At 43.8% G+C, this 27,975-nt stretch overlaps 1 protein-coding gene across 1 annotated transcript; it reads left to right on the top strand.

Annotated features, from left to right (window-relative positions):
* Positions 1-39: 39 nt before the first annotated feature.
* On the top strand, positions 40-27,144 carry ppp1r21 (protein phosphatase 1, regulatory subunit 21). Its single transcript, XM_083658153.1, has 22 exons — positions 40-325; positions 2,630-2,698; positions 3,415-3,561; positions 4,518-4,619; positions 5,360-5,524; positions 5,640-5,698; positions 7,290-7,384; positions 8,736-8,788; positions 9,583-9,732; positions 10,633-10,734; positions 10,819-10,907; positions 11,275-11,411; positions 11,635-11,727; positions 13,469-13,596; positions 16,078-16,230; positions 17,911-18,003; positions 19,186-19,437; positions 19,854-19,889; positions 21,346-21,462; positions 23,287-23,385; positions 23,519-23,647; positions 25,582-27,144. Exons 1-22 carry the CDS (start codon positions 272-274, stop codon positions 25,609-25,611), a joined length of 2,352 nt encoding a protein of 783 aa, XP_083514279.1. The 5' UTR covers positions 40-271; the 3' UTR covers positions 25,612-27,144.
* Positions 27,145-27,975: the final 831 nt, after the last annotated feature.

Genomic DNA, 27,975 nt, shown 5'->3' with positions numbered 1-27,975 from the left:
GCTGCTCCAGACCGTCCTTCTGTCACAATGTATCCGGCTCAGTCAAACAGAGCAAGCCAGCCCAAAGAAATGCTAACAGTGAGCTAGGTAACCTAAGCTAGCTAGCTTACAGCTAACCTTATCCGTAGTCAACATTTCGAGCAACTGTCACTGTGAAGAAAGCTGTTGGGAAGCTAGCGAACGTCAGCTAGCCGTTAGCTAGTTAGCTGGAGAGCTAGGATAACGTTATCTGGCATTACAGTGTAACGTTAACAGTTAGCGAGGGATAACAATGGCTGCAGACCTGCAAGCAAAATACAGCAAGTTGGCACAGGAGTATTCCAAGGTAATGTCACGCTGTTGTTCCATCTCAAACGTTGGCTAAAAGCAATTCTCACGTTAGCTATCTGCCCTAACAATATCAACGAGCTATGAGGACAGGAGCTGATAATGTCTATTTGTACAGTCTATTAACGTTACAGTAGTAACGTTATGTTCGTTGAAAGTACGTAAGTGGAAACCCCCAATATGGATCTAGGCTAATGTAGACATGTGGATTATCAGCCCAGGTGGGATGTTATTCTTTGAGATCAAAAGCAACATGCAGTTTTCTACCACCCTGACCATTCAGCACTGAAGCCATGCAATCTGGGCAAGTAGGCAAACCTGACTGAGTGCCCTCAGTACTCTTCTTCTCAACACACTGTTTTGGATCATGGTGCTCAAAAGTTGTGTTTGTTTTTCTCCTCCCCACATGAGACAAGGGCTCAAAGCTGGACTTGTATCATGTTGTCCTGAGTCTGCTCTGAAATGCCTTCATGTCCAACAAGTGATCACTCTGTTGAGTTTTTGGAGGCTGTCGGTGATTGATTACCCCATCCTTAAAGGGATAGTTGTGTTTTTTTTTAATGTGGGGTTGTATGAGGTATGTGCTGACAGTCACTGTCCTACATCAGCACCGTGGCATGTTACACCCGATCAGCACCGTGGCATGTACAGGATCTGATCAGCACCGTGGCATGTACAGGATCTGTGCTTGTTAGCTGAAATCTGCACTGTAGCCAGGGCCTGGAAGTACCAAAGTGGGGTGCTGCACCACCTGCTACAGTGCAGATTTCAGCTAAAATAGGGTGTAAATTACATCTTTTCAAGTCAACTTGGCATCTCAGGGCTTTTGGAGACTTGGATTATGGCAAGTGAGCAGTATGGAAGCATTTTTTTCTGTTTTTTCCCCCCCTGTTTTTGCTCGTGACCCTGTTCACACTCAACAGACTAGATGCTCTACTTCCCTGATGTGGCCGGTCTCCATTGCTCCAAACGGGAACTGGCTGCATTCTACTCCATGTAGTACACTGACTGTAGTACATGTAGTACACTGACTGTCGGCACTCGGCGAGTACCTCATACAAAAAAAAATCACAACTATCGTTTAAGTTCCATGCACGTTTTTTTAAGAGAAAATGTGTTAATGAATGACCAGCTCTGCTTTCAGTCACAATGAAGCCTCTGTGTGTGGCACTGTTTTCTCTTAAGGGCGAATTCTTCTCTAGCCTTTGTCTCAGTGTCAGCTGACAGCACAGGGGGAGTGTGTGTGATGTTTCCTGTTGAACTATGACAGACTCTCCACTGGACTCACCAGTCCATATATCCTGTCCAGGAAGTGCTGACTGTGTCATTTCCACACACTGCCATGGTAGTTAAACCATGTGTGTGTAACAGCCACAAAGATGAAAGATCCAGTACAGGACGTGAGATTTTTTGTTCCTAGGTGAAACGTGGGATGACCACGCCCTGAACTCATTTGATTGGTCGCTGTCACTGCTTCTTCCTGAAAACGTGCGGCACGGGGGGAATAAGTGGTTAAGATTAGGGTTACGGCACAACAGGGCTGGTTGTGCTTCTGCTCGTAGCTTAATGCGTAAGGTGCTTGCCTTCCAATCTGACGACAGGTTCGATTCCCAGTCAAAAAACACATATTTTTAACAAGCATTTTTCTTCTTTTAAAACATGAGGGTTAGGCAAGTACAATTTGGTTAGGGTTAGGGTTTGGGTCTGGTTGTGGTTAAATAAGAAAACTGTAACTAGAGTCTTAACCACATCTTTTTTTTTTTTTTACTCGCTGCACGTTTTCAGGAAGAAGGCGTGCATGGCGGCGACCAATCAAATGAGTTCAGGGCGTGGCCATCTGGCGTTTCACGTAGGGGGAAAAAAACTTGCGTACAGGACAACCAGATTCAAATGCTACTGTAAGCCTTCAAAATATGTAGGGACAACACAAGAGCAACACAGATGTGCATATGAGACAGATGCGTGTCTAAGCCAAATGTGAATTCAGAGTCAGATGCTGTCAATTTAACTGTCGGCAGCACACGTATCAAAGTGGCTGCTTATAGCCTGTAGACCTAAAAGGTCATAGTAGTCATTTCCCCATTCAATACAGCGCTTCATGATTCGTGTATAACCAGATATGAAAAAAGAGCAGTGTGTTTTTTCTACAATTCTTCTTTAATTATTTCAAAACAAATAGCTGACAACATTTTTCTTTAGGAGACTGAGTTTACACCTTATCCTGACCTCGGATACAGTTTGATTTTGTCTCTTTGTCATAATACCCCCCCCGCCTCTTATGTTTTTTTTTTCTTTTTTTAAGCTCCGTGCTCAGAACCAGGTGCTGAAGAAGGGAGTGGTGGATGAACAGGCCAGCTCAGCCTCTCTAAAGGTAATTAGCAATTAGCATCAGCAATAACTAGCATTCAAAATAATCAAGAGACTTCCCCCAGTTCTCATGTGCATGTGTAGCCTACTCTTGATACCGGCTAGTTAGTAGTTCTAAACCATTGTTAGTGAAGGTGCTGTTTCGGAGCACCAGACGGCGACATCGAGCACGGCACCTACAGGAGGCACCTAAACTGTGTTGCAATTCGGGTACTTTTAGGCCGCGTTTAGACGACAACTTAGTACTGGTTGTAAAGGTACCCCAACTATTGGGCGGGGGGGTCCCTGATCAGGGGCGTAGTTGGGGGTAAACCCAAGTAAACTCAGTTTACCCACCTCTTTGAAATGAGGCAGAGAGTTTACTCCTCTATTTTCAGATCAAGGTGAGATAGTTAACCCACCTCTATATTTACCACTTTGTTGCAATTCCATTCATGCTGGAGTTGCAAATGACAACTCGGGCAATTTCTTTATGGAAATATATTTATTCATCAAAGAAGTACTTTTGATTTCTCCCAACAAGCCCCTAATGCTTGTAGAGCAGCAGAGCGAAGCCTGACGTGATGATGACATGTCAGCATCAGTGATTGATTTGCTCAGCCTAATGTGTTGGGTCTTTGACAAAACATGTCTACTCGCTGTAAACTTCAGCTGCAGTGTGTTAACCTGACTGGGCCTGGCCTGTGTTATTCATGGGTCCATCATGTTGTCCCACCACAGGAGCAGCTGAAGCAGAGGGAGCAGAGCCTGAGGAAGGTGGAGCAGGAGATGGACAGCCTGAGCTTCAGGAACCAGCAGCTGGCCAAGAGGGTGGAGCTGCTGCAAGACGAGCTGGCTGCTAGTGAGGCCAAGGGCAAGAAGGGCAAGGTGTGCATGAAACACATATAGAGCTCAGAACAGTCACATGACCTCATGAAACACATATAGAGCTCAGAACAGTCACATGAAGGTGTGCATGAAACACATATAGAGCTCAGAACAGTCACATGACTCAAGGTGTGCATGAAACACATATAGAGCTCAGAACAGTCACATGACTCAAGGTGTGCATGAAACACATATAGAGCTCAGAACAGTCACATGAAGGTGTGCATGAAACACATATAGAGCTCAGAACATCACATGAAGGTGTGCATGAAACACATATAGAGCTCAGAACAGTCACATGAAGGTGTGCATGAAACACATATAGAGCTCAGAACAGTCACATGACTCAAGGTGTGCATGAAACACATATAGAGCTCAGAACAGTCACATGAAGGTGTGCATGAAACACATATAGAGCTCAGAACAGTCACATGAAGGTGTGCATGAAACACATATAGAGCTCAGAACAGTCACATGAAGGTGTGCATGAAACACATAAAGAGCTCAGAACAGTCACATGACTTTCCGTGACGTCTCCCGGTCCGGAAGAGAGTTCCCCATTCATTTTCTCCATAGACATTTTGAAAGATCCTTATATAACGAGTTTTAAGGCTGGAACCAAAGCCAACCAGCGACCTACTGAATCGCGAGTGACCATAAAACATTTCACTTGGAGCAAAAACATTTTTGCTATTGTGATAATCATGATTTTTAGTCTTGATGATTTGACGGTTGATGTTATTTTGCCGCAATTTAGGGATCTTATATCAAGATCTTGACTGCTTTCGACTCTAGCTGAAATTCTAAAATGAATGAATTGTTTCAGTATTGCCAAAATGGCCATATTTGATGATTATTAATTGGAGAAACAAAAATTATGATATGATTAAACTCAATTAATTGTGTAGCCCTTGTTTCATCATTAACATGCCCTATTTCATCTTGACCTGGTCCAGAATAAAGGGGACTCTCCCTCGCAGCAAGGCCTGCAGACCCAGAACGTGTTTGACGAGGACCTGCAGAAGAAGATCCAGGAGAACGAGCGACTTCACATCCAAGTAAGCAGCCTTCTCATGTCACCATGTGTTTGCTCTAGATATCTATCTTTATATATCAGTCCCTCCAGGAAATTAATTAATGCAAATTCAACCAATCTCTTCAACATTTGCGGGGCCAGTTGCAATGTTTCAATATTCCTGCGATTTCTCCGCACAAACGGCAGAACAGGTTCCTCAACTTGCAATTTTTACCAGTTCGCGCAATTTTACTGCAAAAAATACAAATCACATAAAACTAAGCAAATTGCATTAGACGTTTTGGGAAAAGTTGCCATTAGGTAGTAGTTAGAACATAAATCAATCACATCACAGAGGGATAGACGAAGAGATGTTATCTTCACGCTGGCCTGGAAACGCCTTTGGATCGCCCAGTCAGTGCTGGCTCATGTGGCCACTGGCCAGGGAAAGGGAAGTTTAAGGTCCCCTGCTGGAACTGCTGGAACTGCTACTGCGACCCGATGAATGAAACTTGTGGGTTCAGCGTAGGTTGAGGTTAGGTTGAACGTTGCTTCGGCGTATGGTGTGAACGGGCACTTAAGTGCGACTCAAGTCCAAGTCCCCATCTCTGCAACAACCACACAAAAAACCTCTGCAAAGTCCTGGAGGGACTGATATATACTGTATATATTTTAGGCCAGGCCGTGCCTGTGATGGGTCTGGTGTTTGGTGTCCGGTATGTTCTGATATATTCTGATGCTTCCGGTGTTTGTTGTCTGGTATGTTCTGTATGTTGTGGTTAGTTCTATGAGGCGGATGAACAGCACCGTGCGCAGGAGGCCCAGCTGAGGGCCCGCTTAGAGGAGCTGGAGAGAGACTCGTCGCAGCACCAGGCCGTGCTGGATGCACTCACCACCAAGTGCATGGAAAGCACCGAGAGGCTGCAGGGTGACAAGGCACGCTGTGAGGTGAGAGAGAGGAGAGAGGAGAGAGGAAGAGGTGTGTGTGACTGTCAGTTTGAATTGAGTAAATCATGATGCATATTATATATATATAATAATATATTCTGCTGTCCTCTGACAGGTGAAAGCCCAGACTCTGGAGAGGGAAGCAAAAGAATGCAGAATACGAACGGAAGAGTGGTACATCCTACTTTTTATTCACACTTTGAGAATGGACAAATCCACCAATGTGGTTGCAGGCAGTCTAAAGGCATGCTTTGCAATACGTAGCCAAATGTCACTTAAACTGTTACACATGTGTAAATACAGACAGTCTGCTTTAGAATTTGATCATGAGGTTTTTTTTTTTTTACTTTCTTAAATTATACCTCTTCTTTAGAATTAAAGAGCATGGTGCAGGTTAAAAACATGTGAATTAACATTATTCATTATTTTGACCGCCCCCCCCCCCCCCCTGCCCCGAGGCAGAAATATGGAGAAAAGGTGTCATTCTAATGCACGTGCTCAATTAAAAGCCATCTGGGCAGATAACACCAGTGACATCACTCACCCAGCCAGGTTACTGTACTGCACTTTTTGTTTTGTTTGTTTCTTGCTGTACAGAAGCCAGGCTGGCTGAGTGATGTCACTAGTGTTATCTGCCCAGATGACTTTTTACTGGGCACGTGCCAGTCTAGATGCACCTATATCAATATGTGTCAAAAAGAAAAGAGAATGCTATTGCTACATACCAGTACCCAGGGTGGGAATTTCATCATTTTAGGGGCAAGGCCATCTGGCCACATGCCAGTGCACAAAGGCAATTGCTCCATTGACATCGTGAAGAGCATTTTTTCTTCTTCTGAAATGTGTATTAAAATGGTTCAATGACACATCCTTTGCATAGGGCAGACTACATTCAACTGAGACCACTGATGCTTTTATAGCAACTGACAGTAGCAGGCTGGTAGCAGGGCACTGCCAAGGTGGCCTTAGGGATCTCAGGGCATCACGGCCAGAGGGAGGGGCAACACAGGCCATGGCCATTCCCACCCTGCCAGTAGCACAAACTGTATGAATGCACCATGCGCTAATGCTCTTTAACATTTTACAAACTGTATGACTGCACCACACTCTAATGCTCTTTAACATTTTACAAACTGTATGACTGCACCACACTCTAATGCTCTTTAACATTTTGGGAGATCCTATTTGCCAGATTCCCGATAGTAAGATGACAAGATAGATGCCCTTCTCTTCTCTTCTCTGAACGTGCAGTAGGAAAGTAGCTACGCGCCCTCCTGCTAGTTAGCTTAGCACAATGACTGGTAGTCTGTGGTATGGGCTAGCCTACCGCCGTTGTCACCAAATACATACGGTATTCCAACAGTGCCAAAACCCTCTCATGTGCTCTTATGTACATGTTGTGACTCGTGCATTCACCACGTTATGAAATAATCACGTAAAATGACAAGACATTGTCATTTACGAAGCAAAATACATCGCTGCAGCTTCTGGTTTTCTTCAGGAAAGTCCTTCCGTTATGTATTTGCTTTGTTGTCCGTTCCTTTAATTTCTGTCATTCCATGTTTTTTTTTAATGTAAACTTCATAAATACCAATGAAGCATTGTTCATTCATCTTTCATTCAAAGTTGATGTGCTGCAATAGAAAAATGACTATGGGTCCTCCTAGCTCTCTTTATGATAAACCACAATGCATCAGTTGATCTAGTAAAGTGTGTGTGTTGTTGTCTCTGCAGTAGTAAAGTGTGTGTGTTGTTGTCTCTGCAGTCAGCAGCAGCTGAGGAGGTGCCAGTCAGAACTCAACAGACAGGTGAAACAGAGCAGCAGCGTAATCCAGGAGAAAGTGCCCTTCAATGACACCAGTGAGCATCTTCTTGGCTTCGACACAAACGAGGCTTAGGTCTGCTACAAAGCAGCCATCTCACATCTGAGTCCCAGGCACAGACCAGGGGAGGAAATTAGCCGGGGCTTGGGGCGAATTGCCCGTTAAGAAAATCTAAAATTGCCCTTGGAATTGGGATGATGGGATTTTTTAAATGCCCTGTAAAATAAAGAGTTAACTTTGTGTAGCGAGTGGTGCGATGTTACACCAAACTGTAATAATATTGTGTACAAAGAGGAAAGAGGCTATGCCACTTGAGCAATGTTTATGGAGTCAATAAGCTTCAGTGCAGTGACCGAGGTTTAACTGTTCTTTTCTCTCACAGTGCAGTGAACTGCAGTGGGTTGCACCAGCTGTGCGTAAGTTGAAACGTATCGTAGGCATAAGTTATAACTTACATTTTACACCTACCACTTACTAGGTGTAAAGTCCTCCGTAGAATAGCAGTTGGCACGGATTGCAACTTGGCACCGTGGCGCATCGTTGTTTTGCGTCCGCAACGCGCTCTCCGTGATAAATTACACCATTTGACATTTCGTTTTCCACAAGTGGCGGCAGTGCATACACACTGCATACACACTGCATGCATACACACTGCATACACACACTGCATACACACTGCATACACACTGCATGCATACACACTGCATGCATACACACTGCATACACACTGCATACACATTAAAATAACACAATTAAGTAGCGAGGCAGGATAATGGTGAATTACAATGCATTGATGATGAAGCTCTCACCACAGATAAACGTTAACAGTCTAATGAACGTTACTCTAACATTCTCATTTGGTTCGTGTTAATGAAATATGAATGCACTACGGTAATTTGCGGTGGGCAAAATGTCCCAGACTATCAGCCCGACTGTTTATATTCGGCTTAATTCATTGTTATTTGGGTAGTATTGACGCGCTGCCCCTAAACCAGCCAAATACCTGTATGTGTGTCTGAAAGAATATGAAATCAAGTCAGCGAGTTTTCATACCGCGCTTAATTTGGCAACGGTATTAAACATTGATCATTTCGCCGTGCTTTTCTCTGATTGGTCACAGATAGTGTACACGTCATTTTCTGCGACACTATTTTGGCTAGTGTGGGGTTTAAGGACTACTAGTTCAGATGTACCTTACGTCTCCGTGATGCAACTAAACAAAGACGCAACTTTAGTGTCAAACTAACTAGTTTGAACGTAGCAGTTAGTGTGGACTTTACACCATAACTTAAGACCGAACTTTCGTTCAGCTGGTGCAACAGGCTGCTGCTCTTTTCTCTCACAGTGCAGTGACTGAGGTTTAACTGCTCCTCTCTCTCACCCTCCAGAATTTAGTGACTACAACAGCCTAAATGTTCCAGCACACAATCGACGGCATCAGGTGAGTGTGAGAAAACACCAAACGTGGTCATGTTTGATTTATTGTGCACGTGTGCTTAATTGATTAAAGGAAAAAACTGATGTCATTTATTTACAGACCATTTACTAGTCTACGTCTAGTTTACTTCCCCAAATCATTTTGCAATTGATGCGATACGAGGAGTCCTCATTTTTCGTTGTTTTTAAAATACAGACTCTGTGGTGTCAAACCTAGCTTCTAAATTATCTGCTGTACCCCAGCTAACAAAGACACCCAGAATAAGAAGACATGGATGTGACAGAGTTTGTAAGGTGACATTTTCTTGAGGAATTATTTCTTCCATTTCCTCCTGTGGGTGTCAGGTGACTGTAATTAATGTGCATACTGATATGAAAAAACACAATGAAATAAGGATCAAACAGAAACTTTGACCAAACCAAATGAAGGCTTGTTGGCTGCTGTGATGATTATCCAGCTTGAGCACTTTTCAGGTGTAGAGAGGTTGTTTTTCATACTGAGCAAGAATGGCAGGCAGCACATTGCTTCTTCTGAAGGTAGTAAAAGGAGCCCTGGGCTCTGCCGCCTTGCTGACTGTGTGCAGACTCCAGCAGAAACATTGTAAAAGAGATGGGTGACCTAAAACACACACCAGCATTATCCTGGAACTTTAATTAAAATTGGGAAATTGGGTTGTCACAGCAGCAGATAATAGGACATAGCTAAGAATAAAGGCTACTGATAATACGCAAAGAATGATTGATAAAGACTCATCTTAGAGAGAGGAGAGCCTGACGACAAGTCTTCTCTGGATTCAGCTGAAGGCCCGGGACGTGGCTGGCCAGGCCCTGGGGTTGGTCCAGGATCTGGTGGCTGCTCTGTTGAACGTCCACTCCTACACAGAGCAGAGAGTGCACATCTATCCCCTGGACTCGTCCATCGAGCTCATCTCCCCTCTGAACCAGAAGGTGAGGCTGCCGTGCAAAAGCAACACAGACGACCAGTGATGTACCACACAGCTCCAACGGCTTCAACTTCACATGTATCCCAGTGTCGTAGTCAAGTCACTATATCCAGTTTCGAGTGCCCAGTGTTCGAGTCCAAGTCACCAAAGAAGTCCCGAGTCCAGAGCTACTGAACATGAGCGTGAATCCACATGTAGCTGGAACACACATGCCTGCCCTTGTACAAAATTGAATAATACTTCGATATTAATTTAGCTATCAATATCCGTATGCCAAATTATTAGGACCTGTTACAAAAAATGGGTCAGTCTTTATCATTGAACAAGTCCGAGCCCTCCTCTCCAACTTCTGAGTCCCAATGCATGAATGTTCAAGTCCCAGTCCAGTCACGAGTCCTACAAATGAGTCCAGGAATCTGACTCGACTACAACACTGTATGTATCACAATAACTAGGGATGCACCGATCTACTTTTTTCACTTCCGATCCGATTCCGATACCTGAATTTGGATATCTGCCGATACCGATATTATGCCGATACCAATATTTCTCTTGAATATACAGTATAGGCAAAGATTTGGCCAATTATTATTATTTTTTTTTATATACCTTGCAAAAATCAGACAAAATTAAGAAAATATACAAGGCAAAGAAGGATACTATTATACATGGGCAAATTACGGCCAGCGCCCGCACTGGAATTAGAAAAAAAAAATCTTTGGATCGGATTGTTTCTCTCTCAATCCGATCTGATCCGTGAATTAGTGCCAATATCGGCACCCGATATTGGATCGGATCGGCCCCATCCCTAACAATAACATGCGTTCTACATGTAATGGTGGTGACCTCATACTTGATACTTGATACTATAAACTTACATGGAGAGTTTTGCCCCTCCAACCAGTTTTCCCAGTATCTACACGAGAATGCAGCCTATGTGCGCCCCCTGGAGGACAGCTTGCAGCAATTGCACCAGAGCATCACAGAGGACACAGTCACGGTGCTGGTGAGTGTTGCTTGTTACAGAGGCAAAGTGGGGGCTTGTTTATGGTGGATGATCAGCCACTAACTGTGTTGTGTTGGATTGAAGGAGACTGTGGGCAAGCTGAAGAACTTGGCTGATCATTTCTCCTCATACACCCACTTCCTGCAGAAGATTCTACCCTATCAGCTGAAAAGGTAAGCGCTCCCTGTGTGTGTGTGTGAGTTTGCATGAGAGAGACTGATTTTCTCCTCATGTTCCTCCTCATGTTCCTCTGTCATATAAGGGGGGCCTGACAGAAATTTTTTGGGAACCACTGACGATATCACATTTTTCCCAGTACTCGATACATTTGTCTAATTTAAGCCTTAAAAATCAATGTGATTCTTTCCATACCGTGTATTTCATAACCTCCTCACATGAGTCCCCTGTCAGTGGATCAGCCTGTAGCCATTTATCGGTTGTGGCCTTCCTACTACACGCCCAAAGTGTCTTCAATAAGTACCGTTATTTATCTTTGTGAGGCTGGGTTTTCTTCAACGCTTCCCTCTCGTCTACCCCCAGCCTGGAAGCAGAGTGTGAGGCACCTCTTTGTACCACTGCCCTCGCTGCTAAAAACCAGGAGCTGCAGAGTGACATGAAGAGAGTCACGTCCGTGTTCGAGAAACTACAGAACTACATCAACCTATTGGCCTTACCCAGTGAGTTACCCAAAGATCGCTCGAGTTTTTTTCTGCCTAACATTTCTGTCAATTATCTTTGGATCCGAATCATTATTTCACAAATTGACTTGAAGAATTGTATCCCCCCCCCCCCTCTCTTTTTTTTTTGCAGCCTCATTGGGAATTGCCAGTTTTGACAGAAGGAGAGAGGGGGTTGTGAAATGGTATTGCTGTTTTACAATGTGTGTATAATGTGTCTCAGGTTTTGAACAGGATCCCATGCCACAGAGCAGCACCTCTGCTGTGTTCACCCAGCTGGCTGCCTGTCTGCACAGCCTTCACGATGCCGTTAAAGGTGAGCAGCCTGGAGCCACTCACAACACCAGACCTCGCATTACTGTCGTTCATAAAACTCAACGATGTCCACCAGCCTATTTGCTCTAGAATAAACCCCCCAGAGGCTTCGGTGTAACTTCTGCCACAGTGGGACACCAAAAGGAACTATAATGAGAGAGGAGTCACTTTTCTACGACTGACACATTTGGCAGAGTGAGAATGAATCTCTTTGTGTGCAGACTGCCTTCATTGGGCAGAGTGGGAATCTCTTTGTGTGCAGACTGCCTTCGTTAGTGCAGACTGCCTTTGTCTCGTTTGTGTTGCTACTCTTGTGGGCACAATATAATATAGACCCTTACAGAAAAACCACATGAACTTCACATCACATGTGATCACGTGATTTTTATTCGGGTTGTCCGTCCGTCCGATGTTCGTTTACGCGATATCTGAGGAACACCTTGATGGAAATTAATCACATTTGCCTCAACCGTCGACTTGGACTCAAGGATGAACTGATTCGATTTTGGTGGTCAAAGTTCAAGGTCACTGTGACCTCTCGAATGCCATTTTCAAACTCGATAACGCGATATCTCAGGAATGTCTTGATGGAATTTCTTCGAATTTGCCTCAAACGTCCACTTGGACTCAAGGGGTGAACTGATTCGATTTTGCTGGTCAAAGGTCACATTTCAAGGTCACTGTGACCTCACAACCGCTGGTTGCATGCTCATTAACATTATATCTCAGGAATGCCTTGATGGAATTTCATCCAAATTTCCTCAAATGTCCACTTGGACTCAAGGATGAACTGATTAGATTCTGGTGCTTAAAGGTCAAAGTTCAAGGTCACCGTGACCTCACGGACCCCAATTCCAAGCTCTTTAACGTGATATCTCAGGAACGCCTCAAATGTCCATTTGGACTCAACCCATGTAAATTCCCATGTGATTACTACATGTGAAACATACTGTATGTGAAACCCATGTAAATGTTTTCCACATGTGCTCCACATGTGGTAAAACATGTTGCTCCACATCAGGGGTGCCCACACTTTTTCAGCTTGGGAGCTACTTTTAAAATGACCAAGTCAAAGTGATCTACCAAACATATTTATTTATATATATATACACTGAGTATACAGTGGAAAACAGTGGAAACAGTGGAAAAACAGTGGAAACAGTGGAAAAACAGTAAAAAAAAAAAAAAAAAAAAAATCTTCCCCTCAATGCCATGCGATCGACCACACTACCTTCGCGATCGACCGGTCGATCGCGATCGACATATTGGGCACCCCTGCTCCACATGTTGTAACATGAGTCCCACATCCACTCCTCATGTCATCACATAATGCAAAATATTTTTCACAGGTTATAACATGTGATACCATGTTTTCCACATTTTATAACATGTTACCAGTGACCACATGTTACATGTGTCTACATGAGTTTCAAATGTGTCCACCATGTGAAACTCATGTGGACACATGTGAAACTCGTGTTTTTTTCTGTAAGGGGAGCCCTGGCAGCATGATCAAATGTACTCCAGAGACCCGCAGTTTGCACTGTTAATGTGTAACTAATATCCATAATGCATCTTTGGCCATGTAACTATCTCTCATTCAGTAAGGGAACATCTCAAAACAGTGGGCCATTGAGTTGATTAAATGTGATACACATGTCATATTTAGCTGGTGAATTTGAAGAATGCAATGAATGAGATAGACAGGTGTCCTGCTGTTCCCTTGTTGCCTGTGTGTCCAGAGATGTCAAAGCACTACAACCAGAAAGCGGGCTTGGAGCAGGAGCTGCCCACCATCACCCAGAAGCTACGCACCACCACAGAGTGTCTGCTGGGATCCCTGGGCTCTCTGACCAACTGCACTGGCAAGGTAAAGCCAACGGGGGGCAGGCAGCAGCCGAGCTCAAGCCTCCTTTATCATGTCAGTTCAATACAATACAAGCATAAAAAGGTTTAAATGTAAGTAGCAACAGTATAGACCAAATCGGCGGGGATGTTTACATTTACATTTACTTCCGGTTACCCCATAATGGCGGTGAACGGCACAAACTGACGTGTTGAAGACAAAACCAGACAAAGAAGACAAAAATGGTTCGTTCGTGTTGTGTTGTTGGGTGTCCAGTGACCATAAAGTGAAAAATCGAATTAATTAATACACAGGACAAGATGTTACTATCCCTTGTGCCAAAATCCGAGGAAAAACACATTTAGAAGCCCAATCCAGAATAAAACAAGCTAACAGGCTAACAAACTAATAAACAAGACACAAATCACCAGTTACCTACCCTAGCCAACAGCAGTATGAAGCATGTCATTGGGGTTTTCAAGTGGGCACCTTCCTTCACCGACGTTTCGTTAAGTTAGGCCCACGACACCTCAAGAAGGCTTAACGGTGTAATCCAGCGTCCTGGAAACACCCCCCTCCATGCTACCACCGCACAACTGCATATTACCTCACTATCTAAGCCTAGCTATCCAGGTCGGTTCGGTATGACATTCCTGACTACACCACCACTGTCAATGATTCAGCCCTGTTGATGCGGACCGTTAATCATGACCAACAACAAACAAACCCTAACTACACCACCACTGTCAATGATTCAGCCCTGTTGATGCGGACCGTTAATCATGACCAACAACAAACAATCCCTAACTACACCACCACCGTCAATGATTCAGCCCTGTTGATGCGGACCGTTAATCATGACCAACAACAAACAATCAATCTGACCTTAGCGAGCTCCCCAGCTAGCATGTTTCCTCCTTATCCACAGCCATTCACTTGCTCGTTCTGCTGCCTGAGACATGTTGCTAACCGCAAGTTTCAGGCTCCGTCCCCGAATGCCCAACTCAGTTAGTAAGGCAATAACGGACTTTGCCACAAAACCACGGCAGCCCACCTCTACAGGCCGCACTCGAGCCCTCCAACCTCGCTGCTCTGCCTCTGCTGCCATTTCAGCATACCTAGCTTTCTTGCGCTCATAAGCCTCCTCAACTCGATCTTCCCACGGGACTGTGAGTTCGATAAAATAAACTCTCTTCTCTACCTCAGACCACAGTAACAAGTCCGGACGTAGCCGGGTGCTAACTATATATGCTGGGATGACTAGCTGTTCATTCAAGTCAACCCTCATTTCCCAGGCTCCACCTACACTTAGCTGCCCTAACTTGTGCCTGACCTTAATTGGTTAGTATTTATTATTATAAATACTAAATTAAATTAATTAATTAAATAAATTAAATAAATTACTAAATTACATTAACGTGGCGTCAGTAGCTCTGTCTGTAACGTTAGCTCTGTAGCTAACGTTAACGAGTCTGCAAAAAAACAGCGAGTTTGACAGTTGTAAACAAACGTTATTAGCTAGCTAACACTACATAAAACAAACAGAAGAAAGGCTAGATACGTCGGACAAGCATGTTTACCAACCGTTTGAACATTTAAATTGAAAGTAGTCGGGCCGAAAACAACGAGAGGGTTTGACAGCATTTATTTGACAACACGCAAATTTAAACCTGCCGCCTTCCCGAAGTGGTACGCGGAAGTAAATGTTGTTTACATGGTGACGTCACGGTGATTTGGTCTATACTGTATACAAGCATAAAAAGGTTTAAATGTAAGGTGCAATGAGTTGAGTGGTAATTTACCATTAATGCGACAAATACCGAATGCAGGAATGAGCCTGCAGCTGCTCCCTGGTCAGGATAAGGGGGGCATGATTTTGGTTGGAGGATCAACTAAACATTGGCAGAGACATGTGAGGCACAGTCCAGTGTGTGTCATAGTGAGTGGAAGCTTCACAGCTCAGACATCTTTCTGTTGGCCCAGCTGTTTTGAGTGCTCACTGGAGAGGTCTGGAGCATTCTCTCTAAGGAAAACGCACTGGATCGTTTCAGGCTCAACAGGCTTCTGGGACGACGGCTGCACTTGAGGAACGTAGGCATTCGAACAGTCTCTCTTTGGCTCTGGATGCCCGTTGAGATGTTCAGTTCAGTTATGTTTATAGCCCCTTATCACAAGCACGTCTCAAAGGACTTTTCATAGAATCATCAGTCATATACTACATCATATATCTACACACAACATAGGTTAAATACATCATATACATACTACACTACACAAACACAGCATATCTTTGGGACTGTGGGCGGAAACCGTAGCACCCGGAGAAAACCCACGCAAACACGGGGAGAAGATGCAAACTCCACACAGAAAGGACCTGGGTGGAGATCTGAAACCACAACCTTCTTGCTGTGAGGCGACAGTGCCAAGTCAACCACTGAGCCACCGTGCTGCCCAGATGTCTTGTCTTATGTGAATGATAGCGTATTAACTCTTGTTTTCTTGCAGATCGCCACCTTCTTCAGCAACAACCTAGACTTCTTCACGTCGTCTACAGGCTACGGTCCAAGAGGCGGCACGGTAGCCCTCAACCCCTTGCAGGCAGAGAGTATGCTGGCTAACAAAAAAAAAGCAGCGGACTATATCCATGCTGTCAGAAAGGTGCGTTTCCGCTTCACTCAATATAGGTGTCGTTCAGGAACAAGCAAACATTTTGGGAGATTCTCCTACTTGCCGTCTTCCCGGTAGTAAGACATGAAGATAGATGCCCTTCTCTTCTCTGTGCCTGCAGTAGAAAAGTAATAACGTGCCCTCCTGCTAGTGAGCTTACCACAATGACTGGTAGTCGCGGGAATCGCTAACCTACCCCCGTTAAAGCCCCAATCAGTAAGAGTTTTGAAATTTTTTACTGTAATATAAGAGCTTTTAGTCATAGGACATGGTAGATTGACTTGTAATAGGGAGACTCTCCCCTTTATTTATCCCACACCGCCCTCCATTGGCCAGCCCTGGGACTAAGTAGTTTGTCTGCCACGTCCCGTGGCAAAAAAAAAAAAAAAAAAAAAAATGTGCGCATGCGCTCTACAGCGGCAGCTTTGTGCTCGATTCGGATTTGCTACGAAAATTATGTTTCACGGAACTATGGATTATTATTTCATCACGTGGTGAGTACCCGATGTCACAACATGTACATAAAGCTTTCTGGCGCTGTGTTTTGTTGACTTTGAATGGCGATATCGTTATCGATACTATTGCACGCAGAGGGCGCAGTTTCTCCAATAGCAAAACTTGGAAAAGTTGCTGAATGGGGCTTTAAGTCACCAAATACACATTCCAACAGCACCAAAACACACCTATGTACTGTTATGTACATGTTGTGACTTGTCTACTCACCACGTTATAATGTAATAATGTAAAATCAAAGCAAATACATAAGCCGGAGCTACTTTCCTGAACATAACATTGTCTCGTAATTTTACTTGTTTTTAAATTTCATAACGTGGTGAATGCACGAGTCACAACATGTACATAGAAGCATTTTGGTGCTGTTGCAATGGGAATTTTGTGACTTAACGGCGGTAGGCTAGCGATTCCCGCGGACTACCAGTCATTGTGCTACGCCAGTGGTTCCCAAAGTGTAGTAGTCCGCGGGGCTCAGCCTGTTGGTCCGCTAGGGCCAGGGTCCCCAACCACGGGCCGAGGACCGGTACCGGGCCGCAACGCATTTGGTACCGGGCCGTGAGCCCGATCCGATTCTTTAAAAAAATAAATAAAGATAGGCTATAATATTATAGGCTGTGTGTGGTACTTGAAACATAGTTTCAAGTTGACGTTTATTTATGTTTGTAGTTAAAACAAAAACATAAATACTGTAGACTACATACAGTACAACACAAAAGGCTGTTATTTACCCTTTGTCGCCACCTGGTGAGTAAATATATACGTATGTAACTAAAACCATTAAAATTGACAACCGGTCCGCAACTTTTTTTTCCATGTATCTACCGGTCCTTGGCACAAAAAAGGTTGGGAACCCCTGCTCTAGGGCATTGCCTCTTTTAATTTTTTATACAGCCAACAGTTTTTAAATTTACACAATAACCCTGAGGAGTAGGCTTGCACTAATTCTTGGAAACAATTTTGAAAATGTACTTTCAGAGGCTGTAGTGACCTCTGACCTCAGTATTAAAACCAGAGTGAAGTTTCTGGGATCATATGAAACTAGAAGACTTAAAGGCATTGATCATTATCAACCATGTCATGCTAGCTTGTCAGGAAGGTGGCTAAATAACGCCCTCGGCCTCAGTCTGTTTGTCTTGTCTTGTTTTGTTTTGTATCCAGCCTCGGCCTCAGTCTGTTCCGTACAGAGAAGCCCTGTCAAACCGTCGTATACTGACCAGCTCCACAGAGAGCAGAGAAGGCCTGACGCAGCAGGTATGCCACTCATTCTTTGCTTCACACTAACGTTATTCCTATTTTGTTTTTGTTTTTCCCGTTCTTGTAATGTATGTATTCCCATCTGATGTCATACATGTTGCAGCACCTTTTTGTTGTACTGTTTCTGTTTAAATGTGTTTTTTGTATTTATGAGAAACGGTGTCTTGGGAAGCAAGACAAATTTCGGACTTGTCCGACAACAAAGTGAAATCTAATCTAATCTAAGATTTCACCTTTTCAAGCAGGGTTATCTCTGGCCAAAAGCCAGACCCTTTAACCCTCTATGAGCCAGTACTTGTTGAGGCTTCGTATTCTGTATGTATTTACAGTCCATGCCAGTGGGGGCACATGAAGATTAAACAGGTAACCATAACCTAAGCAAACTGAAAATAGCGATGATAAAAACTAAAGGAACAACAATAACAATGGCTGCGGTGAAATGGTGACAAAGGCGGCAGAGGGAATATGATGATTTAGAAACTGTTTGATCGGCTGTAAAGATATCCTCTAACAATCTCGTTTAGCTTAACTTCAAAACAATTAATTTTGAAAGAGTTGAGTGTGAGTTGTTTACACAGATGGAATGGGAATAAACCAACTAAATGAGGTGGTTTTCCATAAAGCAACACAAAACAAGTGTGTTATATTTACTGCAGACAGTCACACACTGGGGGCTGGTGTGTTTGTCCAAAGCCAATGTGTCGCGACACTTCATTTACTTAATTTACTTAATTTTCACCAAAGTGTCCGTTTGCCCATATGAACCTGCTGACATTTGTTTTCTACAGCAAGTGTCCTTTGGTTATTACTAGTGGACCTGTGTGGACCCCCCTGTGAGTTAGGCCCCCCTGGTCTGGAACATGACATCATCACTGATGACATCATCACTGAACTTTATAAAGCCTCAGCCAGGAAGGATGTATGACGTAATGTCATATTACTTTGACTGTTGTATCTATTTACATACTGTAGTGGTGCCTTGTTTTAATTTATTTTAATACATGATTTTGAATGTTGCTTTTATTTGATTTCTAAAGCATTTTCTAGTATTGGTTTAAAAAAAGGTTGATACAAAGTTGTTAATTATTATTTCAAACTGCCTGGTTGTAGTTTGCCTGTCATTTCCCCCAACGCTGGCTCAGCGCTGTTCCCACAAGCTCACTGTCTTCTCCTCTCCAGGTGCAGCAGAGCCAGGAGAAGATGGCTCGTCTGGAGCAGGAGAAGGAACACTGGCTCCTGGAGGCCCAGCTGGGCCGGGTGAGGCTGGAGAAGGAGAACCAGCGCATCGCCGAGCTGGAAGCCCAGCTGGCAGCAGTTCTGGGGGGGAGTCCCACCGTGCACGCGGCCCCAGCCAGTGCTCCAGTGCCCAGCCAAGAGGACGAGACGGAGCAGAGAGCCACGGGCAAAGAGGCTACGCTGTGCACCAGCCTGGTACACTCGCTTCACTCAATGCCTGTTTCACTGTTGGTTCCGCTAGCATGGGTGTCTATTATCTGCCTCAACAAAGGGAGTATTATCATTGTGTCTGCTAGCTCCCACACTAAGCATGTTTCCTTCATGAAACACAGGCTTCCAAAGTGCTGATGTGACAGAATTGGAGGATAGTGTTGTTAGTGCAAGTCAGTACAGAGTTCAGGCTGCACGCACACAGTCACTCCACCCTGTTATCTATTCTAGACTTAACTACCTGTTCTGTAGCTGTTATTCTTGCAATGTCTTCCAGGGAGAGTTTGTCCCAGGCAATGTTAGAGGACCATCTGTGCCTGATATTTCATGCTAGATGTGGATTTTTTACAACCCCTGCTTTTGTGAATAAGTCTTTCTTTGTTTTGTATTGCTATCACCAGGTCGGCATGTTGTGTACAACACCTACAGTTGAGCATGTAAGTTGCCTCATACTAGTTAACCAGTTTACACACCGAAAGTTAAGTTCTTAAAGGGGACCTATTATGCTTTTCCGTATTTTGTATCATAAATGTACAGTACATGCTGTTACACATTGTTGGATGTTTGTTCATATTAAATGTGGCCAAAGTTTCAAATAATGAGGTAAACGTATGCAAGTTATCCCCATTACCAAAAATGACGGGATTTAGACTGCTCTGAATGAGAGGGTACGAGAGTTGAACGAGAGGACAACATGGGACTAGGTGACGTCAGATAGACCCTGATTGCCTTACACCAGTGGGCCTCAAAGTTGTTTGGCTTCAGTACCCGCTTTCCTGATTTCTGAATTCAAATACCCCCTTTACCCAACGACAACATTTTGCTTTGAAAACTCCAAGAGAAAACTATAGCATCTGATGCAATGAAGGACTGATAACCCACCTTTTGAAGAATATATGTTACAACATTACAAAATAATCACTGCAATTACCACACATGGGCAAAATGCGGCCCCAGGGCCATCTCAATCCAACATCCTCAGAGAAAAACAAAACAAACCCCAAAAACTCAATAAAGGGCAGAATTATGTTAATAAATCTCATCTGCTACAGCCATTGGATTTGTATCACTATTATATCAGGAGATTAACAAGAATTTACCAATCACAACGGGAGAGAGGGTTAAAAATAGTGAGTGTGTTGGCAGGTATGATCTCCAATGTGTGGCCCTTCGCTTACTTGATGTAAGTCAGTATGGCCCTCTGGAAAAAAAAATCCCACCCCTGAGTGCCTCCTGAGCAGATTTACGTTTCAGTTATTTTCATGATTTATTCTGAAATTTTTCCATTTCCCCCTTTCTCTCAAGTACCCCCTGTGGTACCTCCATGTACCCCTAGGGTTCAAACCATACACAACCAATGGCATCCTATGAATCTAGGCTTGAGTGTGTGATGTCACAATTCACTCTACCAGACTTTACAGGTGGTACTTTTCACTAGATTTACACATTTTAAAACTGTGATAGTTCACACAACTTTAACACTAGATACTTATACATCAAACCCTTCAACTACTTCTACTCTCTCATTCACAATGTCAAAATACAAGCGATGCGATGTGTAGTTTTAAGATATGAACATTTGTTTTGACACTTGTGTTTCACTCTTTTTCACAGTCGTTTCTGCTGTCGGCTAAAGAGACAGTGTTTCAGACAGAGGCTGAACTGAGGGGCTGCTTAAAGGGACAGTATACAATATAAATAAGGAGATTTTTGAACTGTGAATCTTCAATCATGCAAAGCTACTCAGATTAAGTCCCAGATTAAAATAATAAAATATAGAACTGAAAACGGGCACAATAGGTCCTCTTTAAGCAAACAAACAGAAAACACACACACCAAATAGACTTTTGTCCCTGAAACAAAGCATAATGTAGCTGTCTGTTGTATGTGCAGGTGGGAGACGAGGAGTCCAGGGAGGAGCTGATAAAGAGTCACTACATGGCCAGAGTGGGAGAGCTCACGACTCAGCTGCAGCTTTCAGACAGCAAGGCAGTGCACTTCCACTCTGAGGTGAGGCCTAGCTGTTGAACCTTATAGCACTCTGAGGTGAGGCCTAGCTGTTGAACCTTATAGCACTCTGAGGTGAGGCCTAGCTGTTGAACCTTATAGCACTCTGAGGTGAGGCCTAGCTGTTGAACCTTATAGCACTCTGAGGTGAGGACTAGCTGTTGAACCTTATAGCACTCTGAGGTGAGGCCTAGCTGTTGAACCTTATAGCACTCTGAGGTGAGGCCTAGCTGTTGAACCTTACAGCACTCTGAGGTGAGGCCTAGCTGTTGAACCTTATAGCACTCTGAGGTGAGGCCTAGCTGTTGAACCTTATAGCACTCTGAGGTGAGGACTAGCTGTTGAACCTTATAGCACTCTGAGGTGAGGCCTAGCTGTTGAAGCTTATAGCACTCTGAGGTGAGGCCTAGCTGTTGAACCTTATAGCACTCTGAGGTGAGGCCTAGCTGTTGAAGCTTATAGCACTCTGAGGTGAGGCCTAGCTGTTGAACCTTATAGCACTCTGAGGTGAGGCCTAGCTGTTGAACCTTATAGCACTCTGAGGTGAGGCCTAGCTGTGGAACCTTACAGCACTCTGAGGTGAGGACTAGCTGTTGAACCTTATAGCACTCTGAGGTGAGGCCTAGCTGTTGAACCTTATAGCACTCTGAGGTGAGGCCTAGCTGTGGAACCTTATAGCACTCTGAGGTGAGGCCTAGCTGTTGAACCTTATAGCACTCTGAGGTGAGGCCTAGCTGTTGAACCTTATAGCACTCTGAGGTGAGGCCTAGCTGTTGAACCTTATAGCACTCTGAGGTGAGGACTAGCTGTTGAAGCTTATAGCACTCTGAGGTGAGGCCTAGCTGTTGAACCTTATAGCACTCTGAGGTGAGGCCTAGCTGTTGAACCTTATAGCACTCTGAGGTGAGGACTAGCTGTTGAAGCTTATAGCACTCTGAGGTGAGACCTAGCTGTTGAACCTTATAGCAAGGCGGTGTACTTTTTTCTTTTGACAGATGTCACCAAAACAATCACTCTAGTGACTACGTACGTACAGACATTATTGGCCTAATGTTAGCTGTGTTCTCCTCTGGGCTGTCATTTGCCTCTGCCTCTCCCTCTTGACTCGGTGGGCTGCTGTGAACCAGGCTAACATGGGTCTAAGGCCTGGAGGTACGGTGTCTTCATTTTGTCTTTTTCTGTTTTTTGGCTTAAAATTAGTCTTCATTTTTGTGAAACAGTCTAACTTGCATTAGACTAATCTATGAGCAAAATTCAAAGTGGCTTAACACCACAGACCAGTCTCAAATCATTTTGGGAAACCAGCCCCTACAGACCAGTCTAAAATCATTTTGGGAAACCAGCCCCTGACCTTTTCATACCACACATAGCCTTTTTTATCATGATGTGTCTTCTGGCAAGAGATATGGAAACTCTTGCATAGCAGCACAGGGTAGGCACCCTCTGCCCTCATGTCTTCCTGTCTCTAATTATTCCCCGACTATTTCTGTCTGCTTCTTCAATATGCTCAGAAAGCAGTGGGCGTGGAAAAGGCACCACGAGTAAACACGTTTTGTAAGGACGTTTTGTTTTATTGTGAGTAACTGGTACGTCTGTCAGTCATGTGCATGTTAGCAACATGACTACACCTGATCTTGAGTCAGTGTCTTAGGCAGTAAACAGTCACTTTTTCAGGCTGTGCATTAACCTCGGCAGTCTTCCAATACAGCCATTTCTCAAAGCACGAACCCTTTTTCCAGTTTTTGAAAACGATCTATAAAGTGTGTTACACATGCAGAATACCTTTTTATAGAGACAATCTTTTATTTTTGCTCTTTCCCTTTCTAGTGCCGTGCTTTGGCTAAACGTTTAGCCATCGCTGAAACATCGCGGGAGACTCTGAGCGAAGAGGTCAAACTGGCCAGTCAGAACATCACACGCTTGCAGGTAAAGTGCACGACCAAAATACCTGAGGAGCTTCTTACTTAGCTAACTTCTCCAGCCTTCTCCCCACAACTGTTGAGTCCCCTGCAGAAGATATCCCCACCTCATGTCCTTGTCTGCATGGTGTCTCATGCAGGATGAGCTGGCCACGACCAAGAGGAGCTACGAAGACCAGCTCAGTATGATGAGCGACCACCTGTGCAGCATGAACGAGACACTCAGCAAGCAGAGAGAGGAGATCGACACGCTCAAACTGGGCAGCAAGGTAAAGCTCCCAGGCACATTGACCATGTGTGTGTCTGCTCCTTTGAAGGTCACAAAATCCACATTTGGAATCTAGCCTCTTTAGCCGTTAACAATGTGGAAATGTTCCCACCGGTTAATAAATGAGACCTTTCACAGCAGCCATTTTGTGTCTAAAAAGCAGGGTAAACACAGGTCACGTGCAACCCAAACATTAATGAGGGTTTCTAACTTCCAATTCATTTAGGTGTTCCAGTGCTGGGGCCCTCGTTAATGTTTTGGTTGTGTGTGTGTTTACTCTGCCTTTTAGACACAAAATGGCTGCTGTGGAAAAAGGCCTATTCGTGACAACACCGGTGTTACTGGTGACACCGTACAGTTTACAACAGAAGCTATTCGTCGGCCTGTTTTTTCCCCTTCTGTTGTCTCTATTTCTCGCTGCCCTCAGTCCGATGCAGCCAAGAAAACTTCATTTATTCAGGAGGGTTTGTTGTGGCTTTGTAGCCGACTTTTAACGTTACCTGTGTATATAATACTGCTCTCGGAAAACAAACTAGCTCGTCAAGGTGAGCTGTGTATCACTGCTGCTACTTGATATGAACAAATTAGTTGAATTCAGTTGTACTCTTGTGACACTTGTACTCACATTCAGTTGAAATTAGGAAAGAATGTGTAGTCTTTTCTTTATTTTTTTTAAATAAATCTTTTGTTGAGTCAAGTTTTGTTTTTGTTTTTACAAGAAAGAAAAATACAAAAAACGAAACATAAACATTTACATAAAACCTATACAAACGCATACAGACTCACTCAGAACCCCCTTCCCCACAGGACCCGCACTCCACAAACCCAGCAAAGACATTAGCTCAACAGCATATATATTCAATATAATATGTACTGTATATAATATATAATCATATAATATGTGCCCTAGTCTTTTCTTTCTTGACCTTTTATTTTTCACAACACAAGCCCTCAGCCGCGCTGTGGCTGCTGGGCGTTTGAAGGTGCGTTTGTTTGTCACGTGGTGCCTCCAGGTGGGGTGGAGTTTGCCGTTTAAGCACAGCAATTGTCCCGAAGGACACCGCCCCGCCGAGAAACTAGAAGCCGTCTCACGAAGCTACACCTCACTAAGTTTTACTCTACTGAGTGAGACTTGGACTGACTGCATGAAGTGAATTTGGTGTGTTTTGCTCTGCACTCATGGGAGGAGAAAAATACCATCAAAATAACAGTGTTGTGGGCAAGTAATGTATTGGGTGTATGCCCGACCACCATGTAACACGACTACTGTGGCAAGCCTAAAACCCAGGGCACACCAGAGTCAAACATTCTACAACACAAACAGACGTATGTTTGGTGTGCCATTGCTCTCTGCCGTCGGCAGTTGTTGGATAACTCATCAGATTTCGGCATGTACATACCGTATATACTCATGTTCTTAGGGACTTTGACTTCTAACAAACCTTTTAAAAAACATGTCAAGCTCATTTTCCGCCGTCACGATACTGTCAGACCGTGTATAAAAAAAGTCTTCAAGCAAATTCATGAAAGGCAAATGAAATATAAATACAGTTCGTAGTTTCAGGGAGTTTGAGGTATTAACTCAGCTGCGGGAGAGAAACATGACATAGTAAAGTTTCTGTCAGTTGTGGGGTGTACAGGCAGGGCAGCGGTGCCCCCCCCCCATCTGATGGGAAAAGCACCTGCTACAACCATCTGCAAAAGCCATTAAGCAGAAGTAGAGAGGCCTGTGTGTGTGTGTGCCTGTGTGTGCATGTGTGCATGTGTGTGTGTGTGTCGGGCAGTTGCAGAACAGAAGGTGTTGGTGCTCTAAGGCCAGTGATTTTCTGTCCTACAGAAACCAAGCCCAGGCCTTTTCTATGTTTTGAACTAGTTTTGATGTCCCGTGTTATCTTCTGCTGTGTTCCTTATCTTATTGCCTTCTCCCTTCTGCAGGGAAATGCCAAAAAAAACAAAGGTCGCTAGGCTTGTCCTAAAGCTGGCTCCATTTGGCATCAGAAGGTCAACCTGAGGGGAAGATCTGGACCGCGGAGCCTCCCAGCTGCGTCCTGTCACTACGAACTACTATGACAGAGAAGCTCCATGAGCCTCGGCTTCCTCCACTGTCAGACGGTGGTGGTTAGGTTCTACAGATGAACCGGGAGATCGAAAATGTCTGACAGAGGAAGCCTCTTTTTTCCCCTTTCCTTGTCACAGCACCAAACTACAACAGTATTTTGTAAAAAACTTGATAGGAAGCTGCTGCTTGACCTTTTGGCCGAAGCAGGGTAGGAGAGAGACAAAGCTCTTCCCCAAAGGCACGGGTGGAGTTGAACAGTTGAAGCCTTGGTAATTTTTTTACTGAAGTCAAGACTTGAAGACCAAACCCTGTTGATTAGTGGTCCCCCCCCCCCCCCCCCCCCTTTCTGTTTAATGTACACGTGGGACAGAAAGACAAACTGAACGAGCGCATTCTTTCTGCTTATCTGTGGGAGAAGGCAGTCGGAGTAAATATGGTGTGACTGAGTGCATTTTTGTGATGCAAGAGAATGTGTTTGTCTTAATTGTGTGACTGTGGCACCAGGCTTAAGAACAAATGAGTATTGTTTTACATTATTTTTTTTTGTTTATTTTTTTTTCAAGATTAAATTGGAGAATATCCGTGCAAGTGGTTGCAACGGCCTATATGGCCACATATCAACTCCCTTCTAACACTTGCATACATTACAAGCTTCTGTAAACAAGGGCTTTCCACCTGAATGAATGGACAGCTAACGAGACACACTTGAACTCATTCCTCATTTTGGAATCCTTTGCGTCTTCAGGAAGTGGAGAAACGGGAAGATGTCTGCCTTCAAGCAGCGCTTAAACTGTGTTTACCTTTGAGGAATGGACATTGAGGAAATGTGTCCGTCTGTCTGTGAACTTGCTCTGTAACATTTATTGTCGTTTGATCACCAAAGTACGTACGGATGTGCACTTAGAAAGTCTTGTGTAGCACAATAGTCTAAATTCATGTTCTATTATGTATGGATCAAAAAAGGGTTAATGTGAATATTACACTCCTTTGAAATCATATACATTATTGTACTGTATAATTTTTCAAATGAATATACAACAAAGGCATTTATTCTGATGTTACAAATGTTTATTTTCCAAGAGATTATGAAAAATGAAACCCAAAAATGTACCTCCGTGCGACTAAGATTTCGGGGGTGACTCGATAGATGAGTTTTCAAGCGGGGAGGGCCCTAAATGTAGCTGTTGGTCACTGGTGGTTGGACAGATAATCTAGGCCTTGTGGTAGAGTGCAGTTCCAGTTTACAATTTACAGCCTTACTCCTCTGGCGTGTAGCAACACGGTGGGGACGTAAATGAAACGTCAGCCTAACTGACTGAGTAGTCCACACCTGCCAGTAAACCTTTTATCACAAGGATTTGTCAACACCCCTAAAACCCCCTCAAAGTAATATACTGAAGTAATAATACTTGTATCCTCACAATGTAATCTGTTCAAAAGCACATATAAATATGTGAAAGAAATAAAGAGCTTGCTCAGCATTTCGATGTTTCAATGTATTCAGATTCACGTGCAGTATTAAAAAGCCCATAAATGTGACCTAGCTACAGGGTTCATATGTGTATTAAAGTTTTCTGTTGATGCCACTTAAAGGAACACTCCGCCCATTTTCAACCAGCTTTGTATCATTAGAACATCAGTAGTATATCAGAAAACTGTAAACGGTTTTGAAGTCTGTCATTTAATTTGACAGTTATTGAGTGTTAAAGTGTGGACCAGTGACATCACTGGTCCACACTAACTCAAATTAATAACTCATTAACTCAAATCAACTCTCAATAACTGTCAAACTAGATGAATGACTTCAAAACCATTTACAGTTTGAGAGTTGATTTGAGTTAATGAGTTATTCATTTGAGTTAGTGTGGACCAGTGATGTCACTGGTCCACACTTTAACACTCAATAACTGTCAAATTAAATGACAGACTTCAAAACCGTTTACAGTTTTCTGATATACTACTGATGTTCTAATGATACAAAGCTGGTGGAAAATGGGCGGAGTGTTCCTTTAAGGTTTGACACTTGTGGCAGAAGTTATGAAATTGTGAGATGATCCAACTGGGGCCAAAACGGGCAACATTTGAGTGTAGGCCTATACCAGTGTCCGAGAAGAGAGGCATGGTAATTTTCTGACGCATGTAAAATCAGGCCAATAATGAGAAATGAAACACACCCAAAAGCCACTTGGAGATCGGGGTCAACATTTAACTGAACACATGAGAACTCAGGATGACTGTTCGATGACTTCATTTTGTTTTTCACAAAAGGC

Source organism: Poromitra crassiceps, assembly GCF_964638095.1.
Source record: "Poromitra crassiceps genome assembly, chromosome: 22".
NCBI lineage: Eukaryota > Metazoa > Chordata > Actinopteri > Beryciformes > Melamphaidae > Poromitra > Poromitra crassiceps.
Note: the sequence above shows the minus strand (reverse complement) of the source record. Positions and strands in the feature narration are given on the sequence as shown.

Bases quoted from the DNA above. Each gene is read 5' to 3' on its own strand.
- ppp1r21 (XM_083658153.1), top strand. From the start codon at position 272: ATGGCTGCAGACCTGCAAGCAAAATACAGCAAGTTGGCACAGGAGTAT. The intron at 5,699-7,289 runs GTACATCCTACT...TTGTCTCTGCAG, and splicing joins AGAATACGAACGGAAGAGTG to TCAGCAGCAGCTGAGGAGGT. The intron at 23,386-23,518 runs GTAAAGTGCACG...TGTCTCATGCAG, and splicing joins AGAACATCACACGCTTGCAG to GATGAGCTGGCCACGACCAA.